The 26,754-nt window shown below is 35.3% G+C and overlaps 1 protein-coding gene across 3 annotated transcripts in view; it reads left to right on the top strand.

Moving 5' to 3' along the window:
- The window catches only part of LOC150105143 (protein CIP2A homolog), a 251,661-nt gene that overhangs the window by 73,922 nt on the left and 150,985 nt on the right, over positions 1 to 26,754 (top strand). For all 3 annotated transcript variants that reach the window (XM_090396177.1, XM_090396179.1, XM_090396178.1), the window contains exons 7-8: positions 9,926 to 10,048; positions 18,184 to 18,326. In XM_090396177.1, the coding sequence (XP_090252303.1) occupies positions 9,926 to 10,048; positions 18,184 to 18,326 (266 nt within the window). The remainder of the gene's footprint in view (positions 1 to 9,925; positions 10,049 to 18,183; positions 18,327 to 26,754) is intronic.

Here is a 26,754-nt window from a genome sequence, read left to right on the forward strand (position 1 = left end):
CCTATAGTAGACAGCATTGATTCACCCACCTACAGGTTATCTAAATATCTGGCATCATTGTTAAAAGCTTATGCGGGAAAATTTTCTTCTTATATTAAAAACTCAACAGATTTTGTCTCTAAAATCAAGGACTTAAAACTCAAATCTTCTGACATCATGGTGAGCTTTGATGTGGTAGCACTCTTTATCAACATTCCGACACAAGAAGTTCACCATATTTTAAAGAACAAGATTTCATATAAAATGTTCTCTCTGCTATCTCACTGTGTACACTCTGGCTATATTGAGTTCGAAGGTAATGTTAAAAAGTTGTCTCCACGTTATATCGATGTTACTCATTTAGTTGTTTTACCTTTATCTATCCTTTCTTACCTAAGCCTTCTTCTATCAAAATCTTACCAGCTGTGTGCGAGCCTTTGTTATATCTGCTGCCACGTGGTGAGTGGCTCACTGGAATTGTTAGGTATTGTCGTGTGCGCGTGGCTCTTCCTATAATATTTTACTTCCCTTATGAATTTACCTACCTACTTGCAATACATGACTTACAAAATTTTCCTTACTCTAGTATCTATATCACTTCTTACGTGTTCATTCTATAAGGAAAGCAAATTCTATATCTCTGGCCGATTTCCTAAATTTACTCACATGCATACCCTGACTGTTAAAGGTTATTCCTTGCTATAAGAAACGAATCCTCTAATTTCTATCTGGGGCCGTCTCCTCTTCAGATATTGACAAATTTATTTTTTAATGCTGGGCCAGCCAGTATCTTAGAATAGAGGAGACTCTTATTCAGGGAGACTTTTCCAGACCTTTGGTGCACATAGGAGAATAAATTTAGTGGCGCTTATACGCATAAATCAAATGCTCTACTATGGCTAAGTAAATTCTGGTTTGCAGTCGTAACCTCTATAACAGCATGTTATACCTTTCTTTCAATCCCCCCCCCCGCTATGGTTCGAATTAATGAGTGGTAGTTTTGGTTCATATCACAGGCGAAACTCAGGTATAAAAGAAAAACATATTTACTGAAATCTGAAGACATAATATACACTTTCAATTAGTTCAATGACATGTTAAATCGAACTTAATCAAACTGATTAATACTCTAACGTACGAACAGTAAATCTTTCTCTTGAGTTAGAGATTTAACACACATAATATACACATTATACTCTTCTAATCAATATCCTACCTGCTGTGTTAATCTTGCATATTAAATTAGTCACAATCATCTATAATTATTCCAAACAATTTGTGTTATGGACATTATCACTGCTAAATAATCACTTAAAGTCCTTAAGTACTACCCACACTCGATCAATACACTGCAATAATTTTTCCCTTTTACCGACTGGGTAACTATATAACAAAATCTGTACTTGACCATTTCTTGGGGCAGGGTCTCCCAGTCCATCCGAACTGTCCTTCTTTGTTTGAATTACCTTTCGAATCTTCCATAAGCATGCGTCCACGTGGTGGGTTATTATGGTCATCAGATTAAGCTATACTCTGCACCTGGTGTTATCCCCTTGTCTATTTTCGATCTGTTTCGGACCATCACTTCTACTGCTGGTTCTGGTATACGTTCGTGATGTTATTCTGTCAGAACTTTCAGTGAAGACAGCGTATGCCGACATCTCACACTGTAGTACCGGAAGAAGTTCAGACATCGAAGGGAAAGGCGCACCCTCCGATATTGAACTATCGCCACGAGGCACCATCAGGAACCACTGGTCCACAAGAGAAGTCAAATCATCATCCAGGAAAACAGATGAAAAAAGCCTTGAGTAAGGGGTGCAAACCTTTTTATTCTCCCTTCACTTCCCCCCTTTTCAGCACCATCATTGCTAGTTGCAATAGCGCCCTCCTAGATTTCTGCGGGAATTTCGGTACATTGCGAGATTTCTCGCAGTGACTTCCGGGAAACTAATGTGCATCACTTTCCGAGATTAAAAATCCTCAAGCCCGCCTGTGACCTTTGGACTATTGCTTACATCTAATTTACCCACAACATGACAAAATTTCATACCGACTGGGGCGTTGCGCAGTTAAACAAGGGCCTCCGTTGTTTTTGCCAGGGAACCAGGGTGAACAGCAAAAAGACAGTTACTGGAACAAATCTGAAAACACACCCCAACTCAACATCACCAGCGTTAAAGATCGGTACTATCAGCATAAGAAACTTGAATGGCAAAGAAATGGAGCTAACTGAAGAATTAGATAAATACCAGATCGATATAATAGGGGTGACTGCAACAAAAAAAGACAAAAACTGGTGAGATCTTTCTGAGCAATAAATACAAAATGTTATATTCAGGCAATGAAAATCAAGGAAAAGAAGGAGTGGCCATAGTATTCAACACAAAATACGAGGCTAATCTTCTTGAATGGCAGGCAGTCTCAAGTAGAGTAAGGTGGGCAAATATGAGAATGGGGAATATAAGTCTCATCTGGACAATGAGACTTATATGTGCCTATGGTCCCACAGAAGGTTCTATTAAGGTAGAAATGGAGGAATTTTTTGATGCTTTAGAAAAAGCAACTGACACAGTGAAAAAGGAAAAGTTGGTCCTTGTTGGGGATCTAAATAGCAGAGTAGGAAATGATTGTGAGACATGCAAAAATATTTTAGGAAAATTTGGAGAAAAGAGCAAAGCTAATAATAATGACAAATAAATGTGGATTTCTGCTTGGGACATGGACAGGTTATTACTGACACCATATTCCAACATAAAAATGTGCACAAATTCACATGGAAGGAAGAGGCATGAAATAAGAAAAGTCTCATTGACTATGTTATTGTTGATAGTGATGTTTTCTCCCTGGTGCACGACACCAGAGTGTACAGAGGATTTAAAATTGGAAGTGATCACTATTTAGTCTTGAGCAGGATAAAATTGAATTTCATATTGAAAAGACTAACATGTAAGAAAGTTTTAAAGTGAATAAAAGTTGAGCAAGCTCTCAGATGTGAATTGTAGACTAAAATACACAAAGATTATTGAAGAAAAAATGAAAGAGTTTGAGAACAGGAATCAAACCTTGGAGATTCAGTGGCAAGCCTTGAAGAAAGCCGTGATTGATTCAGCTAGAGAGGCATGTGGTGAAGTTGTCTGCAAGGATAGAAAAATCAGAACTCCATGGTGGATACAGAAAGTTTAAGAGGCAGTGAAGGAAAAGAAGAAAGCATATCAAACGTTCCTGTCAAATAAGTCAGCTTGTGCTCTTAGAGAATATAGAGACAAATGCAAGAATGCTAAACACTGTGTAAAACTAGCTAAACAAAAGTCATGGGAGGACTTTGGCAAGAATATAAAAAATAAATATCAAGAAGGTGGCAAAATATTCTTGAGGTTGTTGAAGAAGCTTACCAATGAAGGAAAGAGTGCTGTCAAAGGAGTTAGAGATGATAAAGGTGACATGAAAACGGAAGAAAAAGATATACTTGAAGTATGGAGTAATTACTTTGAAAAACTGCTAAATGAAACAAGCAGTGATAGTACAGTGGTAAAAAACACTCAACAGACATACAGTCAGGAATGGATATCCATACTTGAATTAAAAAAAGCCATCAAAGGCTTGAAATGTGGAAAGGCAGCAGGAGTAGATGATATTCGACCAGAAATGCTGAAGTATGGTGGTATAAAAGTCTTACAGTGACTGCACTGCATAGTTCAGAAAGCCTGGACAGAGGGACAAATTCCCGATGATTGGAGTAGAGCTCTCATAGTACCCATATATAAAAATGGAAATAAAACAATGTGAGAATTTCAGAGGTATTTCCCTACTAAGTATTCCTGGCAAAGATCTATGCAAGTATACTTGAGAAATGATTGAGAAGAATTGTAGAAGAAAAGTTGGGTGAAGAACAAGCTGGATTCAGGCCAAATAGAGGCTGACAGAGTCAGATCTTCACTTTACGACAAATAGTCGAGAAAGCATGGGAATATAACAAAGATCTATATTTAAGTTTTGTCGATTTGGAAAAGGCATATGACAAGGTGCCAGGAGAGAAGCTATTCAATATGCTGCAGTTATATGGTGTCAATGGGACATTATATCAAGCAATACTTAGTCTTTATTTGAGTTGTAAGTCAGCAGTTAGAATTGAAGGAAGTACAGGAAGGTGGTTTAATGTTAAATCTGGTGTGAGACAAGGATGTACATTATCCCCTCTGTTATTCATTATCTATATGGATCACATTATGAAGGAAAGTGGTATTAAACATGATATCAAAATTGGAGATGTTAATATCAGCTCTTTGCTTTATGCGGATGATGTTATACTTCTAAATAAATCCGCTACAAGTCTGCAAGATTCTCTGACTAAATTGAATAACTGTTCTAATAGATATGGTACAAAGGTCAGCAATAAAAAGACAAAGTCAATGAAAATAGGCAGAATCATTGAAAATGTGAACTGTGTTGTGAATGGAGAACCTGTGGAACAAGTAAAACCTTTCAGCTACTTAGGCACGATTTTTAGTGAAGATGGTAAATTAAATATGGAAATAGACAACAGAATCAACAAAGCTGGTATGGTAGGAAGTCAAATGAATAAATTCATATGGAATAAGAGAGAAATCAGTCGGAACACTAAATTAGCTGTATTCAAGACATTGTTCAAACCAGTTTTAACTCATGGATCTGAGAGCTGGGTCAGAAGTAAAACACTTGACCAAAGACTAGAGACCGCAGATATGAGAGTCCTGAGAATGATTAGAGGTGTGAACAGATGGCATCAATGGCAATATCATATTAAAAACGAGGATATTAGGAAAGAACTTGACATTTTCAGCATCCGGGAATGCATTAGCAGAGCTGATCTCAGGTGGTATGGTCACTTAAATAGAATGGGAGAGGAAAGATTAGCAAAACAAGTGTTCTCTGCCAGGTTGGCAGGAAAACGACCTAGAGGAAGACCAAGATGTAGGTGGATTGATATGGTACAAAGTGCCTTAGACGATAGAAATATAAGATCGGATAATGTTGGAGTCTTGAGAAGTAACAGACTGATATGGAGGAAAATTGTAGATAGGAAGTTAGTAATGATGTAATTTTTTCATGTAGTACTATCATATCCTGTACACCCGTTGAGGGTACATGGCAGGAATTTGATGATGATTGTACACATGATGAATTCATATAATACTACTTTATACACGAAGTTCTTTACATGATCTTACAATTCTGCTAAAATAAAGTAATTCTATTTCCATTTACAGTTAGTACTTTAATTCTTCTGCTTGAGTACAAGCTTTTTCTCTCAGCTGATTTTTCTGACTTGTTAAATCCTGAATGAATTATTTCTTTAATAAAGTTCTTCATTCAGGATGTAACAGTAAACTATATAAACAGGTCAAAGGATTAGCTATGGGAAGGGCTCCCCCCTCCTATATTAGCTAACATTTTTTTTGAGGATTTTGAACAAAAGGCAATCTCCTCTTTTAGTTTAAAACCAAGAATTTGGCTTAGATATGTGGATGATATATTCCTCATATGGGAGCATGGTATTGAGAATCTTCACAGGTTTCTCAACCACTTAAACAACCTCCATCAGGATAACAAATTGACCATGGAGATTGAAGAAAATAGTTCCCTCTGTTTCCTTGATGTTAAACTCACCAAGACGCCTGAATCAATAAGTCTCTATATTTAGAAAGCCAACACACACGGACAGATATTTGCATGCGTCCTCGCATCACCATCCAAGGACCATTGATTATAAAGTCCATCTTAAATGGACCTTTAAAAGCAATGCCTACTCTTTAAAAAGTATCAACAAACAATTATCCCACCGTCAATAACGACGTAGAGACACAAGACGACTCCAAAGGTTATATCTCCTTGCCATATATCAGCACACTATCCAAAAAACTGAGTAGAATCTTAAAGAAATGTAACATACAAATGTGCTTCTCTACTCTTCCAAAAATAAGATCAAGTTTCAGCAACTACAAACAATCTCGCAACCTTCTACTGTTCCCAGGTGTATACAAAGTCACATGTGAGTGCGGAAAACCTTACTATGGCCAAAAAGAGAAATCTATCCTCCTACGTCTCGGGGAACACTAGAGAGACGTTGCTTACAAGAGAACCAGAGCTACTGCCCTATCAGGCCATGGCCTGTTTTCAATAAACACGAACAATGAAAGCCGCCAACATGAAGTTAATTGGACAACAACTTCAAGCCCACACATTTGCCACGATGAGATAGAACGCTGCATTGTAGAGTCAAAAGAAATCACCTTTTACCCTCTTCATATGAACAATAATCTCAGCTATAATTTGCCTAACTCTTTCAGCTCTACTATCAGATACTGGAGATCACGTGGTTCCACACACGCACAAGTGTACAACAATAGAACTTTAACACGGACTATAGCTCCATTTCATAATAACTGTAATTTACAGCCGAATATTATAGCTTTATAATTGTGTAGCTTTAGAGTGTCTCAATGTTTTTTCAGTGTCTTTTAATATCTTTCTATGTTCTTAATGCCTGATGAAGTCAATCTCGGCGAAACATGTTGCGTTTTCAAATAAATCTCAATTCGTTATAATCCTCAGGTTTTTAGTCAGTTTATATTAAAAATGAATATATATCGGGTGATCCAAAAGTTACAGAAAAAGTAAAAATTCAATCATTAGAAAAGTATAGATAGTAGAACGAAAGATGCGGTTTTCACAGAAATGCACAGAAAGACATGGGATTTGTTTTAATAAAGAAAAATTTTATTACCAGAATAGTTACATTTGCCACCAATAGGTGGCACTTAGGGTGTGTCAGTAGTTTGTGCAGTGGCGCAACTCAGCTAGGATTACAAATGTTCAATGTGATGGCTGTCATTAATGAGAATGGATGTCAGACGTGGCACGACACCCTGCACAGCATAGAAGAGGGTTTCAGCTGTACTTCCTGTCACATGATGACGAATAGCTTCTTTCAACATGGCCAATGACATCGGCTGACCTCTGTACACCTGTGACTTCAAGTAGCCCCATAACCAAAAGTCACAAGGTGTAAGGTTTGGAGATCTTGGTGGCCAAGATCTCCAGACCTTGCACATTCCTCAGTCGCTCTTTCCCGTACAAAAGTGCAGGAAAGAGCGACTGAGGACATGGTCATCGCCAAATGTCGATCTCAGCAGGTGCTAGACAGGACCTGTGATGTGCAGAGGTGCGCCATCTGCATGAATGTTACACTATATAGCCCGTGCCTCTCTTGCAAGGAGGGAATGATGCTGTCTCTTAAAAGTGCTGCATAACGCTTGCCTTTGACAGAAGTAGTTTGAAATGTACCGCTGTGGACTTCCTCAAAGAAAAAGGGGCCTATAATTGATGACGCAGTGAACCCACACCATGCTGTCAATTTTGGATGATGCAAAGGGGTTTCCACAATCGCATGAGGGTTCTCTCTCTCCAAGATGCAGCAGTTGTGTGCATTTACACTTCCATTAAGCGAAAAGTGCGCCTCGTCAGTCCACAGGACATTTGACAGCCAGTCCACATTGTTTTCCATATGTTGAAAAATCCAATTTGCAAATTCACGACGTCTCTCGAAATTGGTTGGTTTCAGTTCCTGTACGTGTTGGATTTTGTAAGGATACCTCTTGATGATCCTGAGTGATCGCCATACAGTCCCGTACGAAATGCCAGTTCGTCTTGAAATTTCACACGCACTGCATTCTTCCCCATGTGCGGAAGCTGCCAATTGTGTGTCGGTCTCGTGTTCGACCTTATGCACAATTGCAATAGTTTTTTTGGATCTCCCGCTTCTTGCACGTGCTACCAAACTGCCAGTGTCCTCAAACCTTTTCATCATAGCTATCAGTGAGGTACAAGACATCGGTCCCTTTCCACTTCTAATACCCCCGCATTGAACAATAGGTGCGCAAAGTCACACTTGCACATTCAGAGTTCTGATAATACAGCTTAACTAAAAGTGCTTTATCTCGTAACGATAACATGTCTCACCTTGGCAGAACATTTAACTTCAGTAATAAACATTAAATGCTGAAAGTTTAACTTCAGTATTCGCTACATCTGAAATTTACATACCTCACGGTTTAAAGAGTGACAGGTAGCATCTCCAGGACCGCTACAGAGCCACTTGTTGGTGACAAATGTAACTATTCTGGCAATAAAATTTTTCGTTATTAAAAAAAATCCCATGTCTTTCTGTGAAAACCGCATCATGCTACTGTCTATACTTTTTGAATTATTGAATTTTTACTTTTTCTGTGACTTTTGGATCACCCGGTGTGTGTGTTGTGTGTGTGTATTTATAAGCCATTATTGTTTGTAAGTTAGTTATCTGTTATTGTTTTTCCTTGAAGTTTACAGATGTTTCTGCACACTTCATATATCATATTTTGGAAACATTATTATTATCATCATCAGACCTGCATGGAGTCAAAGACAAATTGTGGGAGTGTATATGACCTCTCATATACACTCAAAACAAAGAGATACCTGCCTAATAGTGTGTCAGTCCTCTTCTAGCATGAATAGCAGCCTATACTCTCCAGGGCATTGACTCCACCATATGTCAGAGGGTTGCCAAGGTAATTCCAGCCATGCCTGTTGCAGCATTGTCTGCAACTGCGCCTTAGACGTCGGTCCGAGATATATGGATCCGATGTTTCACTCTATGGATTTAAATCTATGGACCTTGGGAGCTACTGGATGGGCCCAAACTTGTCCTGCTGAAACAGACCATCATCTGAAGGATGCACGAAATCCATGAAGTGTGTAGCTGACCATGGCCTCATGCTGCTGACATCACACCTGCACCCTCCCGTCATCTTGGTACAGCTGATAACAGGATTCATCATACCACATGACTCTGGTCTACTCTGTAGAGGTCAATTTTGATGGTCCTGACACCAGGCGAGGTGCAATGCCTGATGACGAACCGTCAGCAGTGATACACAAGTAGGGCATTGGCTCCAGTAGCCCATGATATGCAGGGTATGTTGTACCATTCGCTCACTGACACTGCTTGTACCTCCTACATTGAAATTAAATATGATTTGTGCCGCTGTTGCCTTGTGGTTGGTCTGTACGAGACCGGACACTGTACATCGACTCTGGTCATCAATGGTGTGTGGGGCACAGTTGGTTCAGTGGTTAGCGTATCCACTCTCCTGCCAAGAGGCTGTGGGTTCAAATCCTGCCAGGGGCATGGATATTTGTAATTGTCCTACTAACCATTTACCATATGTATTGCTGTAACCTGTGTCCAGTACCAAGACACAGGTTACAGCAGTACTTGGTGTCCTGCACCAGACATATGACCTTTAATGTTTTTGTGCCATAAAAGTCAAAAAAAAACTAATTAATGGTGTGTGTCAGTCCCCGCTTGCTTGCTGGGCTCTGGTATGGTTGTCCTCGAGAATCATAGGGTTCTAACCACTTGGGCAATAGAATGACCCATCTGTCTTGCACCGATATGTCCTTAATAAAAGATGCTAAGAATGCCACATTTACATGTAGTAGTAGTAATTTTTATCCTACACTCAAAACTCAAATGATCATCGCTTATTTCAAATTCTCTGTATGCTTTAGTATCCTGAGCTTGTCTGAAGATATGTCTGATATCTAATAGCATTCTTTAATGCCAGTATAAATTTATATACAAATTCATTATCACTATGAATTTTATCATTATATATCAATATTATGAATATATGCAGAAATTGAACTGTTTTCATCATGAATAATTCTTGTTGAATTCACTTGATTCAAATCTCCAATTGACAAAAATTGTATTCTTATACTTCTCTTTTTTGTACAAGTTACGAAGATCATTGTCCTTTTCTGAATACAGTGTCATAAATTCTTTAATAAAAGTTTATACATAACTTCATTCTCAGTATAAATTTAAATTTATTTAATTTTTCCCTTCCTCAAAATTTAGAACAACAGGAAACAATTCTTCAAGAACTTGGTAACTAAATTGAGCCATACTAATCGTGCCATTGTTGTATGTGCATTGTCTATACTTGCAAGTTTGACAATTAATGACGAATTAGGTAAAAAGGTAGGATTTCTTCTGTTGCTACTTGTATTTCATTAAATTTAATCCATGTGAAGAGATAAAGACTATTTGTTTATGGTGTATAAATAATAGTATTCATTCTTAGTTTCATAACTGCTTTCCTTTTATAAGAAAAGCAGCTTTTAATTAGTATTATTTATACAGGTATACTCCATGGAGTCAAAACACTCATTGTAGGAGACCCACCCTGTCCATTAACACAATACTTATCATATATCTCCTTAAACTTATTCACTATTGAGGAACTCACAACCACCTCTGGCAATTCATTCCACTCATTCACCACTATTCAAGTAAAGAACCTAGTCTTGTATACCCTTACTAACCACTCTTAGACAACTTCCTAGTGTGACCCCTTATTTTCCAATCCCTTACTCCCCATGTATTGAAAGATTTCTTTTTTTCAGTCTTATAGACTCTTCCCTGTTAGCTAAATTCTGCAACCCACACAACTCCATAAATGAAAGATACCAAGAAATTATATTTTTGGTTTAATCCTTTATCCAAGTGTAAGCAAACAAAGTTTCAACCTGAACTATTTTCAGGACTGGGACTACTCGTGGTAAAGGTGTATGATTTCACATCACTTGCCTTAGTATCCCATAATGCAAATCATATCCTTACGGGTATATATATATATATATATATATATATATATATATATATATATATATAATGCTATACATTATGGGAAGGGTCACTACCCAGACCGGTTTCAACCTTTATTGAGGTCTCATCAGTGGGAACCACACAGAAGTGATACTAAGGTTAAAGTAATGCAGAAGTCTTAATTTCGCATACGAGTAGCCAAAAGGTATCACACCTTATTATTAAAATACTCTGGATTAGAGATAGTTGTAAGTTTTTCCACTTGGTTATACTATAAATTAAAGATACCAAGAAATTATATCCTTTATACACTTGGATAATGTGTAGCAATAATGCATTATAACCCATAATGCATAGCATTATACATGTCCATAAGGCGATATGATTTGCATTAGGGGATACTAAGACAAGTGATGTGAAGTCATTAGCCTTTTTATACGAGTTGCCCCAGTCTGGAAAAATAGTTCAGGTGCAAACTTGTTTGCTTACGCTTGGATAAAGGATTAAACCAATAATATCATTTCTTGGTATCTTTAATTTATAGTATAACCGAGTGAAAAAACTTACAACCACACACCTCCAATTTGTCTTCATATAGGGTACATTCACAGACATCATGAGCTTAGTCGTCTCCGAATTCTCTCCACCACCTCCTAGTCCCCTAACAAAGGTGATCAAATTTGTGCACGGTACTCGACATGTGGCCAAATCATAGCATATAAAGATAGATAATAACCTCACTATCTTTACTTGTCAATGTGTTCTTCAACATCTAAGTAATCTTCTAAGCCATATTGCCAACTCTCGCAGTATGTGTGTCCTCTGAATTTCAGATCTCTATCCACCATCACCTTCAAAACCTTAGCCTCATTAATTTCCTATAATCTAGTACCATCAATATTATATGAAGTATGTAATCTTTTCATCCCAAAGTGAAGATTAGACACTTCGTAGAAGCTCTCAGTGAAGTGGATCCCTAAATGTTTGAATGTCTACCAATCAGATGCAAATTTTTTAGCTCGTATTGTGACTGTTGAACAAATCTTCAAATTTTTTAACTCCTCTATTTCACCAAATTGTAATAATTTGTTCTTTTTCTTTTAGGATATATAAGAAGATGTGTCAGAGGTTTTGAAGAAATTTGAAGACACAGAGGTGCATGCTGTAAGAAAAGTCTGCAACTGAGATTCACCAAACTTTGTGTGAGTCTTTAGGGGACTGTGCCCCAGCATATCCAACAGTTGCCAGATGCATGACCAAGTTAAAAATTGGGCATCCTGAGACAACAGATGTCCCATGTCAGGAAGATCTTTCACAGCGATCACACCTGCAAACATCGATGTAATGCATGCCATGATCCTTGATTGTATAATTACATTATACAATTAAGATTCTGGGGTATCCAGGGAACAAATTGCAGTTATTATCTATCATCATTTGGACATGCAGAAGTTCTCAGCGAAGTGAATGTTTGAATGCTGACCAAAAGAGAACATGTGTTGTCATCTCAAGGGATTTTGGATCATTTTGAGAAATCAGATGGAAATTTTTTAAACTCATATTGTGACTGTTGATGAAACATGGCTTCATCACTATGATTTAGAGACCAAACAACAGTCAATGGAGTGGAGACACAAAAGTTCTCCATGGCCAAAGAAGTTCCAAACCCAAAAGTCAGCAAGGAAGGCTCTTGCTATTGTCTTTTGGGATACGGATGGTGTAATCCTTGCCAAGTACCTCGGGGAAAAAAAAAAAAGGTGAAACTGTTATAGCAGCTCTGAAGGAATTGAAGAAGGTACTGAAGAAAAAACACCACAGGAAACTGAGCAGAGGCATGTTGAAATTGCAGGACAGTGCACCTTCTCACACTGCTTGTGAAACCCAACAGACAATACACAACATGGGCTTTCAGTGTCTGCTTTACCCATCCTATTTGCCAGGCCTGGCCCCATCTGAGTATTTCCTATTCCCAAATTTAATGAAACACTTGAAAGGAACAAATTTGACCACAGATGATGAAATCATATTTTCAGCTGAGGACTGGTTTGTGTAACAAGGGAAAGACTTTTCTCAGAGGATTGCAAATGATGCAGCAGTGTTGTAAGAAGTGTATAAAACTTTGTGAGGAATATGTAGAATAATATGTAAGTTCCATAGTTCTAGCCCAATTCCTTCATGGTGATTATCACAACTTTTCAGCACACTCTCATACACTTAACAACTCAGTCAAAAATAAAGAAAATAATACCAATTATAAAATTTAACCAAGAATCTTCTGAACTTTAGTAGTTATCTTTCTGATGTTGATTACTGAATTGAAATTTATTGTCAACCAAAATATATGGATTTCCTTATATATTCAGAAACTCCGAAAGCCTTTCCATTCAGTTTGTATCTATAGTCGATGCTCATAACAGATTTGTTAGGATTACAGGAGTATTTGTTACAGCAAGATAGTTTGCCATAGTGACTTTTTCTTTAGCATTCATACATGGACTTTCAGTGAAGACTTTTGGTAATTTATTATAATGAGTGAGATTAACTAGTAGATTAATAGATAGAAATTATATTCTTGTTTTAATTTCATACCCATCATCATCATCAAATTCCTGCCATGTACCCTCAAGGGGAGTACAGGATATGATAGTACTATATGAAAAATTTACATCATACTAACTTCCTATCTACAATTTTCCTCCAAATCAGTCTGTTACTTGTAAAGACCCCAACATTATCAGATCTTATATTTCTGTTGTCTAAGGCACTGTGTATAGTATCAATCCACCTATATCTTGGTCTTCCTCTGGGTCGTTTTCCTGCCAACCTGGCAGAGAACACTTGTTTTGCTAATCTTTCCTCTCCCATAAGTGACCATACCACCTTAGATTAGTTCTACTAACACATTCCTGGATGCTTGACATTATCAGCATAATCCAGATGCTGACAGTATCAAGTTCTTTCCTAATATCCTCGTTTTTAATATGATATTGCCATTGACGCGACGCCATCTGTTCACGCCCCTAATCTTTCTCAGGACTCTCATATCTGCGGTCTCTAGTCTTTTTTCAAGTGTTTTACTTCTGACCCAGCTGTTATATCCATAAGTTTGAACACTGTCTTGTATATAGCTAATTTAGTGTTCCGATTAATTTATTTCTTATTCCTTATGAATTTATTCAGTTGACTTCCTACCATGCCAGCTTTGTTGATCCTATTGTCTATTTCCATATTTAATTTACCATCTTCACTAAAAATCTTGCTTAAGTAACTGAAATGGTTTACTTCTTTCATAGGTTCTCCATTCACAACGCATTTGACATTTTCAACAATTCTGCTTATTTTCACTGTTTTTGTATTTTTATTGCTGACCTTCATACCATATCTATTACAACAGTTATTCAATTTTGTCAGGGAATCTTGCAGACTTGTAGGGGATTTATTTAGAAGTATAACATCATCTTCATATAGCAAAGAGCTGACTTTAACATCTCCAATTTTGATATCATGTTTAATACTACTTAACTTCATAATGTGATCCATATAGGTAATGAATAACAGAGGGGATAATGTATATCCTTGTCTCACACCAGATTTAACATTAAACCACCTTCCTGTACTTCCTTCAATTCTAACTACTGACTTACAACTCAAATAAAGACTAAGTATTGCTTGATATAATGTCCCATTGACACCAAACTATAGCGTATTGAATAGCTTCTCTCTTGGCACCTTGTCATATGCCTTTTCCAGATCGACAAAACTTAAATACAGATCTTTGTTATATTCCCATGCTTTCTCGACTATTTATCGTAAAGTGAAGATCTGATCCTGACAGCCTCTATTTGGCCTGAATCCAGCTTGTTCTTCACCAAGCTTTTCTTCCACAATTCTTCTCAACTGTTTCTCAAGTATACTTGCATAGATTTTGCCAGGAACACTCAGGGAAATACCTCTGTAATTCTCACATTCAGTTTTATTTCCCTTTTTATACATAGGTACTAATAGAGCTCTACTCCAATCATCGGAAATTCGTCCCTCTGTCCAGGCTTTCTGAACTATGCAGTCTAGCTTCTGTAAGACTTTTATAATACCATACTTCAGTATTTCTGGTCGAATATCATCTACTCCTGCTGCCTTTCCACATTTTAAGCCTTTGATAGCTTTTTCTACTTCAAGTATGGATATCTATTTCTGACTGTATGTCTGTTGAGTGTTTTTTACCACTGTGCTATCACTGCTTGTTTCATTTAGCATTTTTTCGAAGTAATTACTCCATACTTCAAGGATATCTTTTTCTCCTGTTTTCATGCCACCATTATCATCTCTAACTCCTTTTACAGCACTCTTTCCTCCATTTCTAAGTTTCTTCATCAACCTTCAGAATATCTTACCACCTACTTGATATTTATTTTCTATGTTCTTGCCCAAGTCCTCCCATGATGTTTGTTTAGCTAGTTTTACACAGTATTTAGCTTCCTTATATTTGTCTCTGTATTCTCTCAGAGCACAAGCTGACTTATTTGCCAGGAACTTTTGATATGCTTTCTTCTTTTCCTTCACTGCCTCTAACTTCCTGTGTCCACCATGTAGTTCTGATTTTTCTATCCTTGCAGACAACCTTACCACGTGCCTATCTGCTGAATTAATCAGTGTTTTCCTCAAGGCCTGCCACTGAATCTCCAAGGTTTGGTTGCTGTTCTCAAACTCTTTCATTTTTTCTTCAATAATCTTTGTGTATTTTAGTCTACAGTTCACATCTGAGTGCTTGCTCAACTTTTATTCACTTTAAAACTTTCTTACATGTTATTCTTTTCAATATGAAATTCAATTTTATCCTGCTCAAGACTAAATAGTGATCACTTCCAATTTTAAATCCTCTGTACACTCTGGTGTCGTGCACCAGGGAGAAAACATCACTATCAACAATAACATAGTCAATGAGACTTTTCTTATTTCATGCCTCTTCTCTCCATGTGAATTTGTGCACATTTTTATGTTGGAATATGGTGTCAGTAATAACCAGTCCATGTCCCAAGCAGAAATCCAACATTTATTTGTCATTATTATTAGCTTTGCTCTTTTCTCCAAATTTTCCCAAAATATTCCTGTATGTCTCACAATCATTTCCTACTCTGCTATTTAGATTCCCAACAAGGACCAACGTTTCCTTTTTCATTGTGTCAGCTGCTTCTTTTAAAGCATCAAAAAATTAATCCACTTCTTCCTTAGTAGAACCTTCTGTGGTTACCATAGGCACAGATAATTTGGAACTGGACAATGAGATTGTCCAGTTCTGAATTCTGATGTTTGCCCACATCACTCTACTCGAGACTGCCTGCCATTCAAGAAGATTAGCCTCTTATTTAGTGTTGCATAATGTGGTTACTCCTTTTTTTCCTTGATTGTCATTGCCTGAATATAACATTTTGATAATATAACATATAACATATAACAATAAATAATATAACATAATAATTATTGCTCAGAAAGATCTCACCAGTTTTGTCTTTTTTGTTTCAGTCACTTCTGTTATGTCGATCTGGTACTTATCTAATTCCTCAGCTAGCTTCATTTCTTTGCCATTCAAGCTTCTTATGTTGATAGTACTGATCTTCAACTTGGGTGATATTGAGTTAGGTTGTGTTTAGGGTTTGTTCCGGTAGCTAACTTTTCACCATTCGCCCTGGTTCCGTGGGAAAAATAACCGGGGCCTTGTTTAACCGGGTGACACCCCAGCCGGCATGAAATTTTGTCATGTTGTACCATCATTTTGTATTTTGGTTTAAGCTAATAAGAATACAATTTGTTCAGCTAAATCTGAAATTGCCAGCCCATCCTTGTTCGTTCAGTATCCAGGTAGATACCCAATAGGATGCACCACAAGAAGGTGAGGATTGGACATTAGATCTGAAGCATTGGTCGGTTCTCTGCATTCCTTTAAAGGCTATGTGGAAATTTCCTTTCAGTTATATAGCTTTGACCTTTAAGCACCACTAAACAGAAGGAAACAAAGTTTGCTTGCAAAGTATCTTCATAACAACTCTGCTACTTCCACACAAAGGCTATTGACTGAGTCAATAGATCTACTATCAATGGGCGTTCAGGTTACAATGACAGCACTACATGATTAAGTTTGCATTATTATTAATCTCCTATCAACAAATTTCCTCCGAATCAGTTTATTACTTGTGAGTGCTCCAATATTGTTATATCTAACATTATGAGCTTCTAAGGCACTGCTGAACGAATCAATCCACCTACACCTTGGTCTTCCTCTGGGTCTCTTTCTCTCATCTTGGCATCAAACACCTATTTTGCTAAATTTTCTTCACTCATTCTATTTAATTGCCCATACAATCTTAGAGTAGCTCTGCTGACACATTCTTGAATGCTAATATTGTCAAGTTGATTTCTGATATCTTCATTTTTTATATGATTCTGCTATTGATGACATTGGTTCACTCCCCTATTTTTTTCAGAACCCTCATATCTGTGGGCTCTATTCTTTGATGAATACATTATTTCTAACCCAACTCTCAGATTTATAACTTAAAACTGGTTTGAACGTTGTTTTCTGTACTGCTAGTTTGGTGTTTTGGCTAATTTCTCTCTTATTTTGTATAAATTTATTCAACTGGCTACCCACCATACCATCTTTGCTTATTCTGTTGTCTATTTCCAGATTTAACCTGCCGTCTACACTAAAAGCCAGGCCTAAATAGCTGAAATGTTTTACTTATTCTATAGGATCTCCATTCAGAATGCAACTGAAGTTTTCTGTGCTCCTGTCTATTTGCATAATTTTGGTCTTTTTTTTTTGTCAATGATTTTCATGCCAAATTTGTTACAGCTGTTATTCAATTTTGTTAGTGAATCCTGAAGACTTCCACTGGATGTGTTTAAGAGTACATCATCTGCATAAAGCAAAGGGTTAAGTTTGACATCTCCAATTCTAATATTGGGCCTGATGTCACTTTCTTTTATAGTGTGCGTGATCCGTGTAGATGATGAATAGGAGTGGAGATAATGGGCACCCCTGATTTTACATGAAATCATCTTCCTATATTTCCTTTCTGATTGTTGACTGACAACTTAAATATAGATTGTGTATTGCAATAATGGCATTATTGCGATTGCATTTAACACAGAATTTTTTTTTTTTTTTTTTTTTTTTGTAATTCAGTATATCATTTGAGTTTTCTGTATTAGTGTTCACTATAATGAAAGTTAAACTGTTTGCGTTATATATTTTTGTGAAGATACTTTTCATGTTCACCTAAAAGAGTATTCTGAAATTTCCCAAAAATAAAGTGGTTAACAAAACTTTCAGCTTGCATTGTACAATATGCTTTTACTCGTGATCTGGCATTGAGTATGCTGCATCAAAACTATGTTGATGCAGCATTTTCTGTCTTGCTTTGAATATGTCATATTGTTTGTATAATTTTTTAGATTTCTAATTAATGTTTTAGATAAGTATATATTTTTTTTATCTTTTTCTTTATCAGTTATTTAATTCAAAGAATATTGATCACACCTTTGAGCTCATCATCAACATGATTCTCTATGGTGATCTGGTAGCAAAGCGCTTGTCTGCTGATCTCTTGCAAGAACTTATGGCATGTCCACCTGTAGCATCCCAGATTATTAAGTTAGTTTTTCTTTCTTTTTATTCTGTATGTGTGTTTTCATGTGTGCCAGATGGTTTCAAAAATTTTTAGATTGTTTTCACTTATGAACATTCACTAGTAACTATACAAGCTTAATAAAATCTTACAGTATTATATAATTTATTTGCATGAGCTTATGCCAGAACCATATTTGGAATAAATTTATGATGAGAACTTTAGTAATACATTTTGCCAGTTACAGTCAACTCTCACTACAGTGAACACCATTATAACAAACTACCAAAAGCCCCTGCACCGAAGCCCCATAGGTAAAACAAATACTGTTGTTGTCACTGTAAGTTTTCTGTAGTGAAAGTCAACTGTATCAACCACCTTTATTTTGCATTTTTTTATTTTGCAAATTATATATAAGTAATAAAAGGAGTTATTTTTATCACCACTGTTCTTTGTAGATTCATTGGTGACTATTCTGCAATGGAAATTTAGTGTTCATTTCTAAATGAAAATGATTTTTTTTTTTTTAACTTTCAAGCATGGAAGTTTGACAGTTAAATGTGTACATTTTTTGGGGAAGATAAAATTATTGAAATAGACTATACAATATATTTCCATGCAGTTTATTGGAACAACACATTTTTTCTTCACATTGTGTACATTTGTATGGCCATAGGTACTATATCATTGCTAATAAAAGTACTTCAAAATTATTACAATATTAGTATACAGCAATACTGTATTAATGAGATAATGTATTAATACTGTATTAATGTGTGCATAATGGGAGATAGATTCACTTAGATTCATTTATTTTATAAATTCATTAATTTAACATCATCATTTCCTGATATATATATAGACACACACACACCCCTCAAAAGGTACATAGGATACTATAACCTCATTAAAATTTAAAAAAAAGTAAAAAAAAAAAGTGAGTCAAGTACTGAGGAAGCAGGAAGTTTTGATTATAGTTTGACCTTATTCTAAATAATTATTGCAATTAATCTAATTGATAAGCTTAGGTGTTGGATGCTATTCATAACTTATTCGAATGCTATTACAACACCAAACAATTTGAGTTATAAAATAATGTTTATTAATTGGTGTATATTTTGCTAGATTTCAAACCAGCGTCATCAGAGTAAACATGTTAGACACACACACACACACACACACAGTTTATACAGGACAGTGAGTAAGTGAAACAATTCAAATTGTGACAGACAAAATATTTCGATTCCTAATGTGGTGCTCTCTAATGTTGTAAGAAACCAGGAATATTACAATTATGTAGGATATGTAAAATATTATATATATAATATCTTAGAATAACAGTCTCCCAAATTTTTGGCAAATTAATGCAGCCATACTTGTTAAGAGCTAGGTGAATGCTTTATTCACCTAGACCTTATATATTGATCCCATTTCATATATTATATATAAAATATATTATATATATTTTATATACAATATAAATTATATATTGATTTTGTATATTGATCCCATTGTATGGGATCAATATATGAAAATAAGGTAAAAAAAAATAAGAGCAGAACACAGTGAAGATGGACCTGGAAGTTGATTGAAGATTAGAGACTTGATGTTATAACAGTCTAACAGTTATAATTCATGACTAGTTCCAGTGAATAATCCTTTTAATGTTACATGGTGATCGGCATTCATTTTGATAAAATTATGGACACCACTACTATGGTAAAAATAATTGCTTTAATTTCCTGGTATTTCAATCTTCATATTAAGGTCACACACAAACTACATTACAATTCAAACAATATTGCAAAGTGACACTAACTGATCAACTGTTATTTTACTGGCCTGACCTTTAGTGCAGGAAAACAAACCTACATTAAAACCATATCCTATTTTTTAATAGGATATAGCTTTGTTGTTATGGTTTATATGTATAATATCAGTCCTATTAAGGAAACACACTTATTAATAGTTGGAGTGTATTACTTTTACCTAAAGTTCTGTTGTCTTGTGTTCCACTTTCTTTCTATTATTGTAATACCTGAAGAAAGCTTAGGGTTATGTTTTACTAGATTTTTTTTTTCTATAAGAATTTAAATTTTTAAGGATTTTAATTGAAAGTTTTTTAAGAAAGCCTAGGGTTCTGTTTTACTAGATATTTCTTTTTGCTATTCTAACTCATCTAAAGTCTTGTTAATTGAAAGTTTTTCTATAATCATGTTTGTATAAAGATAGGATTTTTTAGTCTGGCAGAAAAAACAAAAGCAAAATCTGATCTTGTTGACTTTTGATTCTGTGAGTTGCACGTTAACCTTCCTACTGGCTGAGGTGGATGAAATATCCAGACCACCATAGCATTCTACGTGGATCAAAACTTCATCAGCATTCTACCTTTTATCATGCCATTACCTCCCTCTGCTGTTAATCCCTTTACAACTATTTTAGAGCCATCAGGGATTAACTGTTAGTGCATGACTTTTGTGTCACCTGTCTTTATGCACACTGTTTTACTTGGAATTTCCTTTACTGTCCTAAGATATTTGACATTTTTGCCTCTAAAATGGTTTATCATGTTTCTTCCCAAGAATTGAAACGAATTTCACATGTGCGAAAATAATCAATCCTGAAATACCATCGATCAGCCTTTGCAATGAATCTATTTAGTAATAGTAAATTTGCTGTATTTTATTCTTCAAATAAGTGCAACGGAACAGTTGCACTGGTTGTTCTTGCCCTTTACTCACAATATAGAAACAAATTTTTTTGTGAATTTTCAAATGTCTGCATTGAACATATGCCACATATTTATTATTTTTAAATAATATTTATTGAAATAAATATGACCTTTTGCTTTCTTTCCTAGCAAAATATTGTTATATGGATCATCACATTTCAGTTTTAGAAACGAATTTTTTTTTGTTTTGTTTTATTTTTATGAACAACAAATGATGTTATATTGCATAACTTGGTTTCCGATTATGAGTCTTTTTAGTATCAAAAATTTATATCCAATGATGTTTTAGCAGGGATTTTTTTTTTTTTTAGGTAGAATGCACATCACAATATCCAGTGCGTAACCACCATAGATATGTTGAAATTATAATATGAAGGATGTCATATACAGAATGATTCAAAATTTATGCTCATTTTGAAGATTTTCTAATGCTTATGTACCCCCCCCCCCCTCTGCTTATCCTCTCCTGAAATTCAATTACATAATCACTCTAAATTTCTACAGATTAGAAAACATTTCCAGATAGTATTCAAAATCTATTACTTCATTTTGACAAAAGAAATAAGGCAATAATATTGTTGTACTGTGAAGCTTCTAATTTTGTACTATTTCTTTGCAATCTAAAATCAGCTGTTCTACTGTCTGATGATTTGAAATTTTAGAAATACTATGCTATATTTTCACCATGTAAAACTGTTTATATGCATACCACACAAAAGAAAGTCCTGTACATTCCTTGAGGGTATATATCAGGAATTTGATGAATGGAAAGATTTCTTCTTAAGTAGCTTCTCTAATTTGCTATTTAGCAATCATGTTATGTCAGTGTCCAATCCTCTGAAAGGGAAAGATTTAAGAAGAGATATTCAATTGTTTGCCAATGATGCAAAACTCAGTAGTGCAATAGTTGATAAAGGTGATGTGAATATCCTGCAGGTTGTTTTAAATAAATTGGTATTGTGGGTATGTATCATATTGATGGTACTGGACTGCAGGAAATTGATGAGTCTCGGGATTTGGGGATAATGGTGGGCAGAGATTTGAAATTCAGAGGGTATATTGCAAAAGTTGGTAAAATATGGCTCAAAGGATGACTTGAATGTTGAAAAACATGCCAACAAGTAAAGATGGGAAGTTAAAGTCTTTGGAATGCTCTCTTCTCTCTCTCTCTCTCTCTATGAGGATAGGTTGAAGATTTGTGGCTTACAATGTTTAGTTGATAGGTGGAAAAGAGGGGACACAATAGAAACTTTTAAGATATTAAAAGGGATTTATAAAATTGATACAATGAAAATTTTTCAATATAGTCGAAACAACTAGGAGTCATTTGTGGAAGTTGTATAAGTGTTGTTAGTGGGAGTGTGTGGACTGGATTTTTTGCATGGAGAATGGTGAATGAGTGGAATGAACTACCAGAATTAGTTGTGAGTTTCCTGACAGTGAATGAGTTTAAGGAGAGATATAAGGATAGGTTTAAGTGCGAATAGTTAGTTTAAGGATAGATTTTGTGTGAATAGTTAGTTTGGGTCTCCCACAATGAGTCTCTGGACCTCCATGGATATTCTGTATAGCATTAATATTAATATTCAGTCCATTAAAAAAAATAATAATAAACAATGATATGTCAGCCAAGCCAACAAACTAGCATCCAATTGCTCTCAGTTGAGTTCTTCAAAAATCACAGTATTTTCGAAAAAGATTGTGATCATCTTTTTTAAAAAGAACCTCATAACAGATGATTAGCATGTCTATTTTCCAACCAACAAGCTGCAGGTTCAAATACTGCTGTGGGCATTAATGTTTGCAATTTTTCTGTGGGAGATCACACAGAAAAATTGCCTGGTTTGTAATCACTGCCTACTTATTGGAAGCCTGAAGTGGTTTTAAAAAATTCCAGGTTATGTCTTTGAAGCAGGGTTTCCAGATTATGTAAAGAATAAATAAAAATACAAAATTAATAAAAATAGAATGGGAAAAAATCCTTAGTCCACCCATGGTGCTTATGTAATATAGATTCAAAACCTTTCATGTGTGTGTGTGGGGGTTGCTTTAAAAAAATGGACTTGGGAATATCCAGATGGAAATAACAAGAATATATTAATTGTGAACAGCTCCATGTTGTTTAAATTAATATATTGAGATGGGGGAATGTTCTAAAATTATTGCATTGGCTACATGTGTACAGTGCTTGGAGGATTCAGACTGGCTATGTTTAAAATTGGATGCAGTTTAATATACAATGGTATATTAAATGATTGAAGTTTTATTTCTTATGAAATAAAATTCTTTTACAACTCTTTTACAAGTTTGTTAAAACAGTACAGAGTATTCAAGTTTTTGACACAAAAATGTGTCTATTAAAATTCACTACCGATCACAAGTTTTTTGAAGTAGATATGTACTAGACATTGCTAGGCATGAAGAACTAGAAATAGCAATAGTGGAGTTGATATTGATGATTGATTACAGAGTAGGCAGCTATAAATCAGCACTTCACAACCACTGATTTGTGGTTGTGTTAATCCAGTGTTTATTGAAATAAACATTGGATTAGCAATATATAAACCAAAGCAGTCTAGCATTGGTCTGCTACATGTATACTGAATCTCACATCAGTCATTCAGTGAAATAAAACAGATAAGACTGGAAGTTGCAACCTATTGCAACAAAATTGTGATTGGAGATGAACATTGAATTTACCATTATGATCCCAAAATGAAAATTCAATTTATGAAATGCTCCCATTCCACCTCACCTAAGGCTGAAAATCTTCTTTTGGAGAGTGCTTGCCATTTATCTTTTGCAACTGCAGAATTGTTATTCCTGACTGTATGATGAAAGGGATGAGAATTTCCAAAGCAATGGTGAAGACCATGAGAAAGGTGAAGGAATGAATTAGTCATGTTTGCATCAGGGAGTAGCTGTGATTTTACAAAATGACACTGCAGAGGCTGTGCATAAGTTCATTCACTTCAAATAGTTATTGAAGGAATTGGATTTGAAGTTGTAGAATATCCTCTCTACAACCCAGACATATGTATTGGATTTAAATCTGGGTTGTAGAAACATAGTAAAAAATCGAAAAATGTTCTAATAAAAAAATGCTTAGAACAAAAACAGAAAATAAAGAGTAAAGAAGACAGCAAAACTTATGTTACAAGAAATCTTTATGTAACAACTTTAAAAGATAGAATACTTACTGATTACAAATGGAATAAAAATGTTAGAGATAATAGGTAAGCTTTATTAGGAATTATGTATAGATTGAGAAAAGCATATCAAAGAAAACCATAACAAAAATTGCAGTGATTGCAGTGTATAATCAAGAATGATTTTAAAATGCATTTACAAAATGAAAAATAGAAGGGCTCTGGACTAATGGAATACTAGTAGAATTGCTGAGTAGGTTAGCATGCAAAATTAGCAGCATAGTGAATGGGATGGTTAAAGAATCCTTAAAAGGATAAATCACCCTTTTATAGAAGAAAAGTGATAAAACATTTCTGTGATCCATTTATAAAGAAATGAAAGAAAAGCTATAGGTCTATAGTTGCTTTATAGACCTGTAGCTTTTCTTTCGTTTTTTTTTTTATAAATACAGTAGAACTCAGTTATAACGATCACGGTTACAGCGAATTCGCGTTTATAATGAATAATTTTGAAGGTATACTTGAATTACATTTGATTTAATGCATGTATTTCATGTTTATTACGAATTCGTTTCACGGGAATAACGAACGAATAATACATGTTAGTTGTTCCTTTACTGACATTTCGTACATACGCATTTTCTGGTTGTGGAAAAATGTCGGGAGTCAAACGGAAAATTTTATCGATTTCTGAAAAAGTAGAAATTATACGGGAGGTGGAAAGTGGCCAATCAAATCTGACAGTAGCAAAGAAGTATGGTTTGTCCCCATCTACAATATCAACAATTTGGAAGAATCGCGATTTGACTCTGAAAGCTTTTGAAAACAATTTATCGAAGTGTAAAAAACTTAAAAAGTGTAATAAAAGTGATGTTGACGAAGCACTTTCGTGGTTTAAAGTGCAAAGAACCACTGGCTTACCTATTAGCGGACCAATTTTGAAAGTTCAAGCCAAAAATTTTGCTGTTCAACTTGGTTATTGCGATTTTAAATGCAACAATGCAACAACAAAGGATTGATCGCTTTAAGAACAGAAACAATATTGTCTACGCAAAAGTAAGTGGTGAGGCGTTGTCCATTGACAAAAACGTTGTTTCTGACTGGATCAAGAATGTATGGCTGGACATCAAACGAAGGTATGGATACAACAACATTTATAATGCAGACGAAGCAGGGTTTTTTTATAATTTAACGCCCGATAAAACTTTTCAATTTAAAAACGAAAAGTGCATTGGCGGAAAACTTATCAAAAATAGACTCACAGTTTTAGTTTGTGTGAACATGACCAATTACAAGAAGAAAGCTTCTTTTAATTGGAAAATCGGCAAATCCTAGATGCTTTAAAAACATAAAGAAACTTCCCGTTGATTATACAGCGAATAAGAAGGCCTGGATGACATCTTCAATTTTCAAAAATGAAATTCGCAAGTTGGATAAAATTCTTCTCAGTGAAAACCAGAAAATTTTGTTATTGATAGACAACTGTCCTGCTCATCCATGCTAATTTAACAAACATAAAAACTTGTTTTTTTGCCACCAAATGTAACATCTGCCTTGCAACCACTTGATCAAGGCGTAATTAGATGTTTCAAATCCCATTTTCGTCGTCTGTTAGTCTTGGAACTGATAGAATGCAGAGAAAAATCCGTGGAAAATGCTTATGCTTACGACTCGAAGATCAGTGTACTTCATGCAATACGTTTAATGAGTGATGCTTGGAATTTGGTGTCATCGTCTACGATACAAAACTGTTTTAAGAAAGCCTGTCTTGTGGAATATGAGTGCAAATCTGAAGGAGATGAAGAGGATAACTTACCGTTATCAGCATGGTTAAAAGTGCGAAACTTGAACAATTTTGAAACGTACGCAGAGATTGATAATTTTATAGACATTGATAATGGCGTCGCAACTTCAGGTATACCGACAAATGCTGACATCTTAAAACAAATCTCTCATACACCAGAAGAAGATGATAGTGGTAGTGACTCCGAGGAAGAAAATAGCAATGATGAGAAAATTGTTACCTGGTGTGAAGCAGAAAGTGCTTTACATGTTTTAACAAGATTTATGGAATCGCAATCTTTAAATTCAGATGACACATTCAAGCATCTTAGTGGTATAAGGAACAATTTCAAACGTATGAAATATGCATCTCGTGTAAAGCAAAGCATGCTTGATGATTTTTTATGTAAAAATGTGAAGTTTTAAAAATAAATTTTTGTTATATGTATGTATGCACACATATGTATTTATGTTACCCAATATACCTATGCTGAGAAAAATCTGAAAACATTTTTAATTCACTCAAATTATGACCTTCTTGGATATAACGAATAACTGTTATTATGAACAAATATATGTGGTCCTGTGGAATTCGTTATAACCGAGTTCTTCTGTGCTTTACAAAGTATATAGATACCTTATTAAATTTCCATCAAGATGACAAATCTGCTAACACCTTTTATTCCCTAGAGGGGAATTTAGGTGAAGCCATTTTAACCCTATCTAACTTTTAGAGATTGAGGGAACATTTCAATCTTCACCAGTAGCCAATCAGAAATAGCTGGCCCAAGA

Source organism: Typopeltis vanoorti, chromosome 7 (assembly GCF_054136105.1).
Source record: "Typopeltis vanoorti isolate ZY-2024b chromosome 7, IOZ_Tvanoo_1.0, whole genome shotgun sequence".
Taxonomy (NCBI): domain Eukaryota; kingdom Metazoa; phylum Arthropoda; class Arachnida; order Uropygi; family Thelyphonidae; genus Typopeltis; species Typopeltis vanoorti.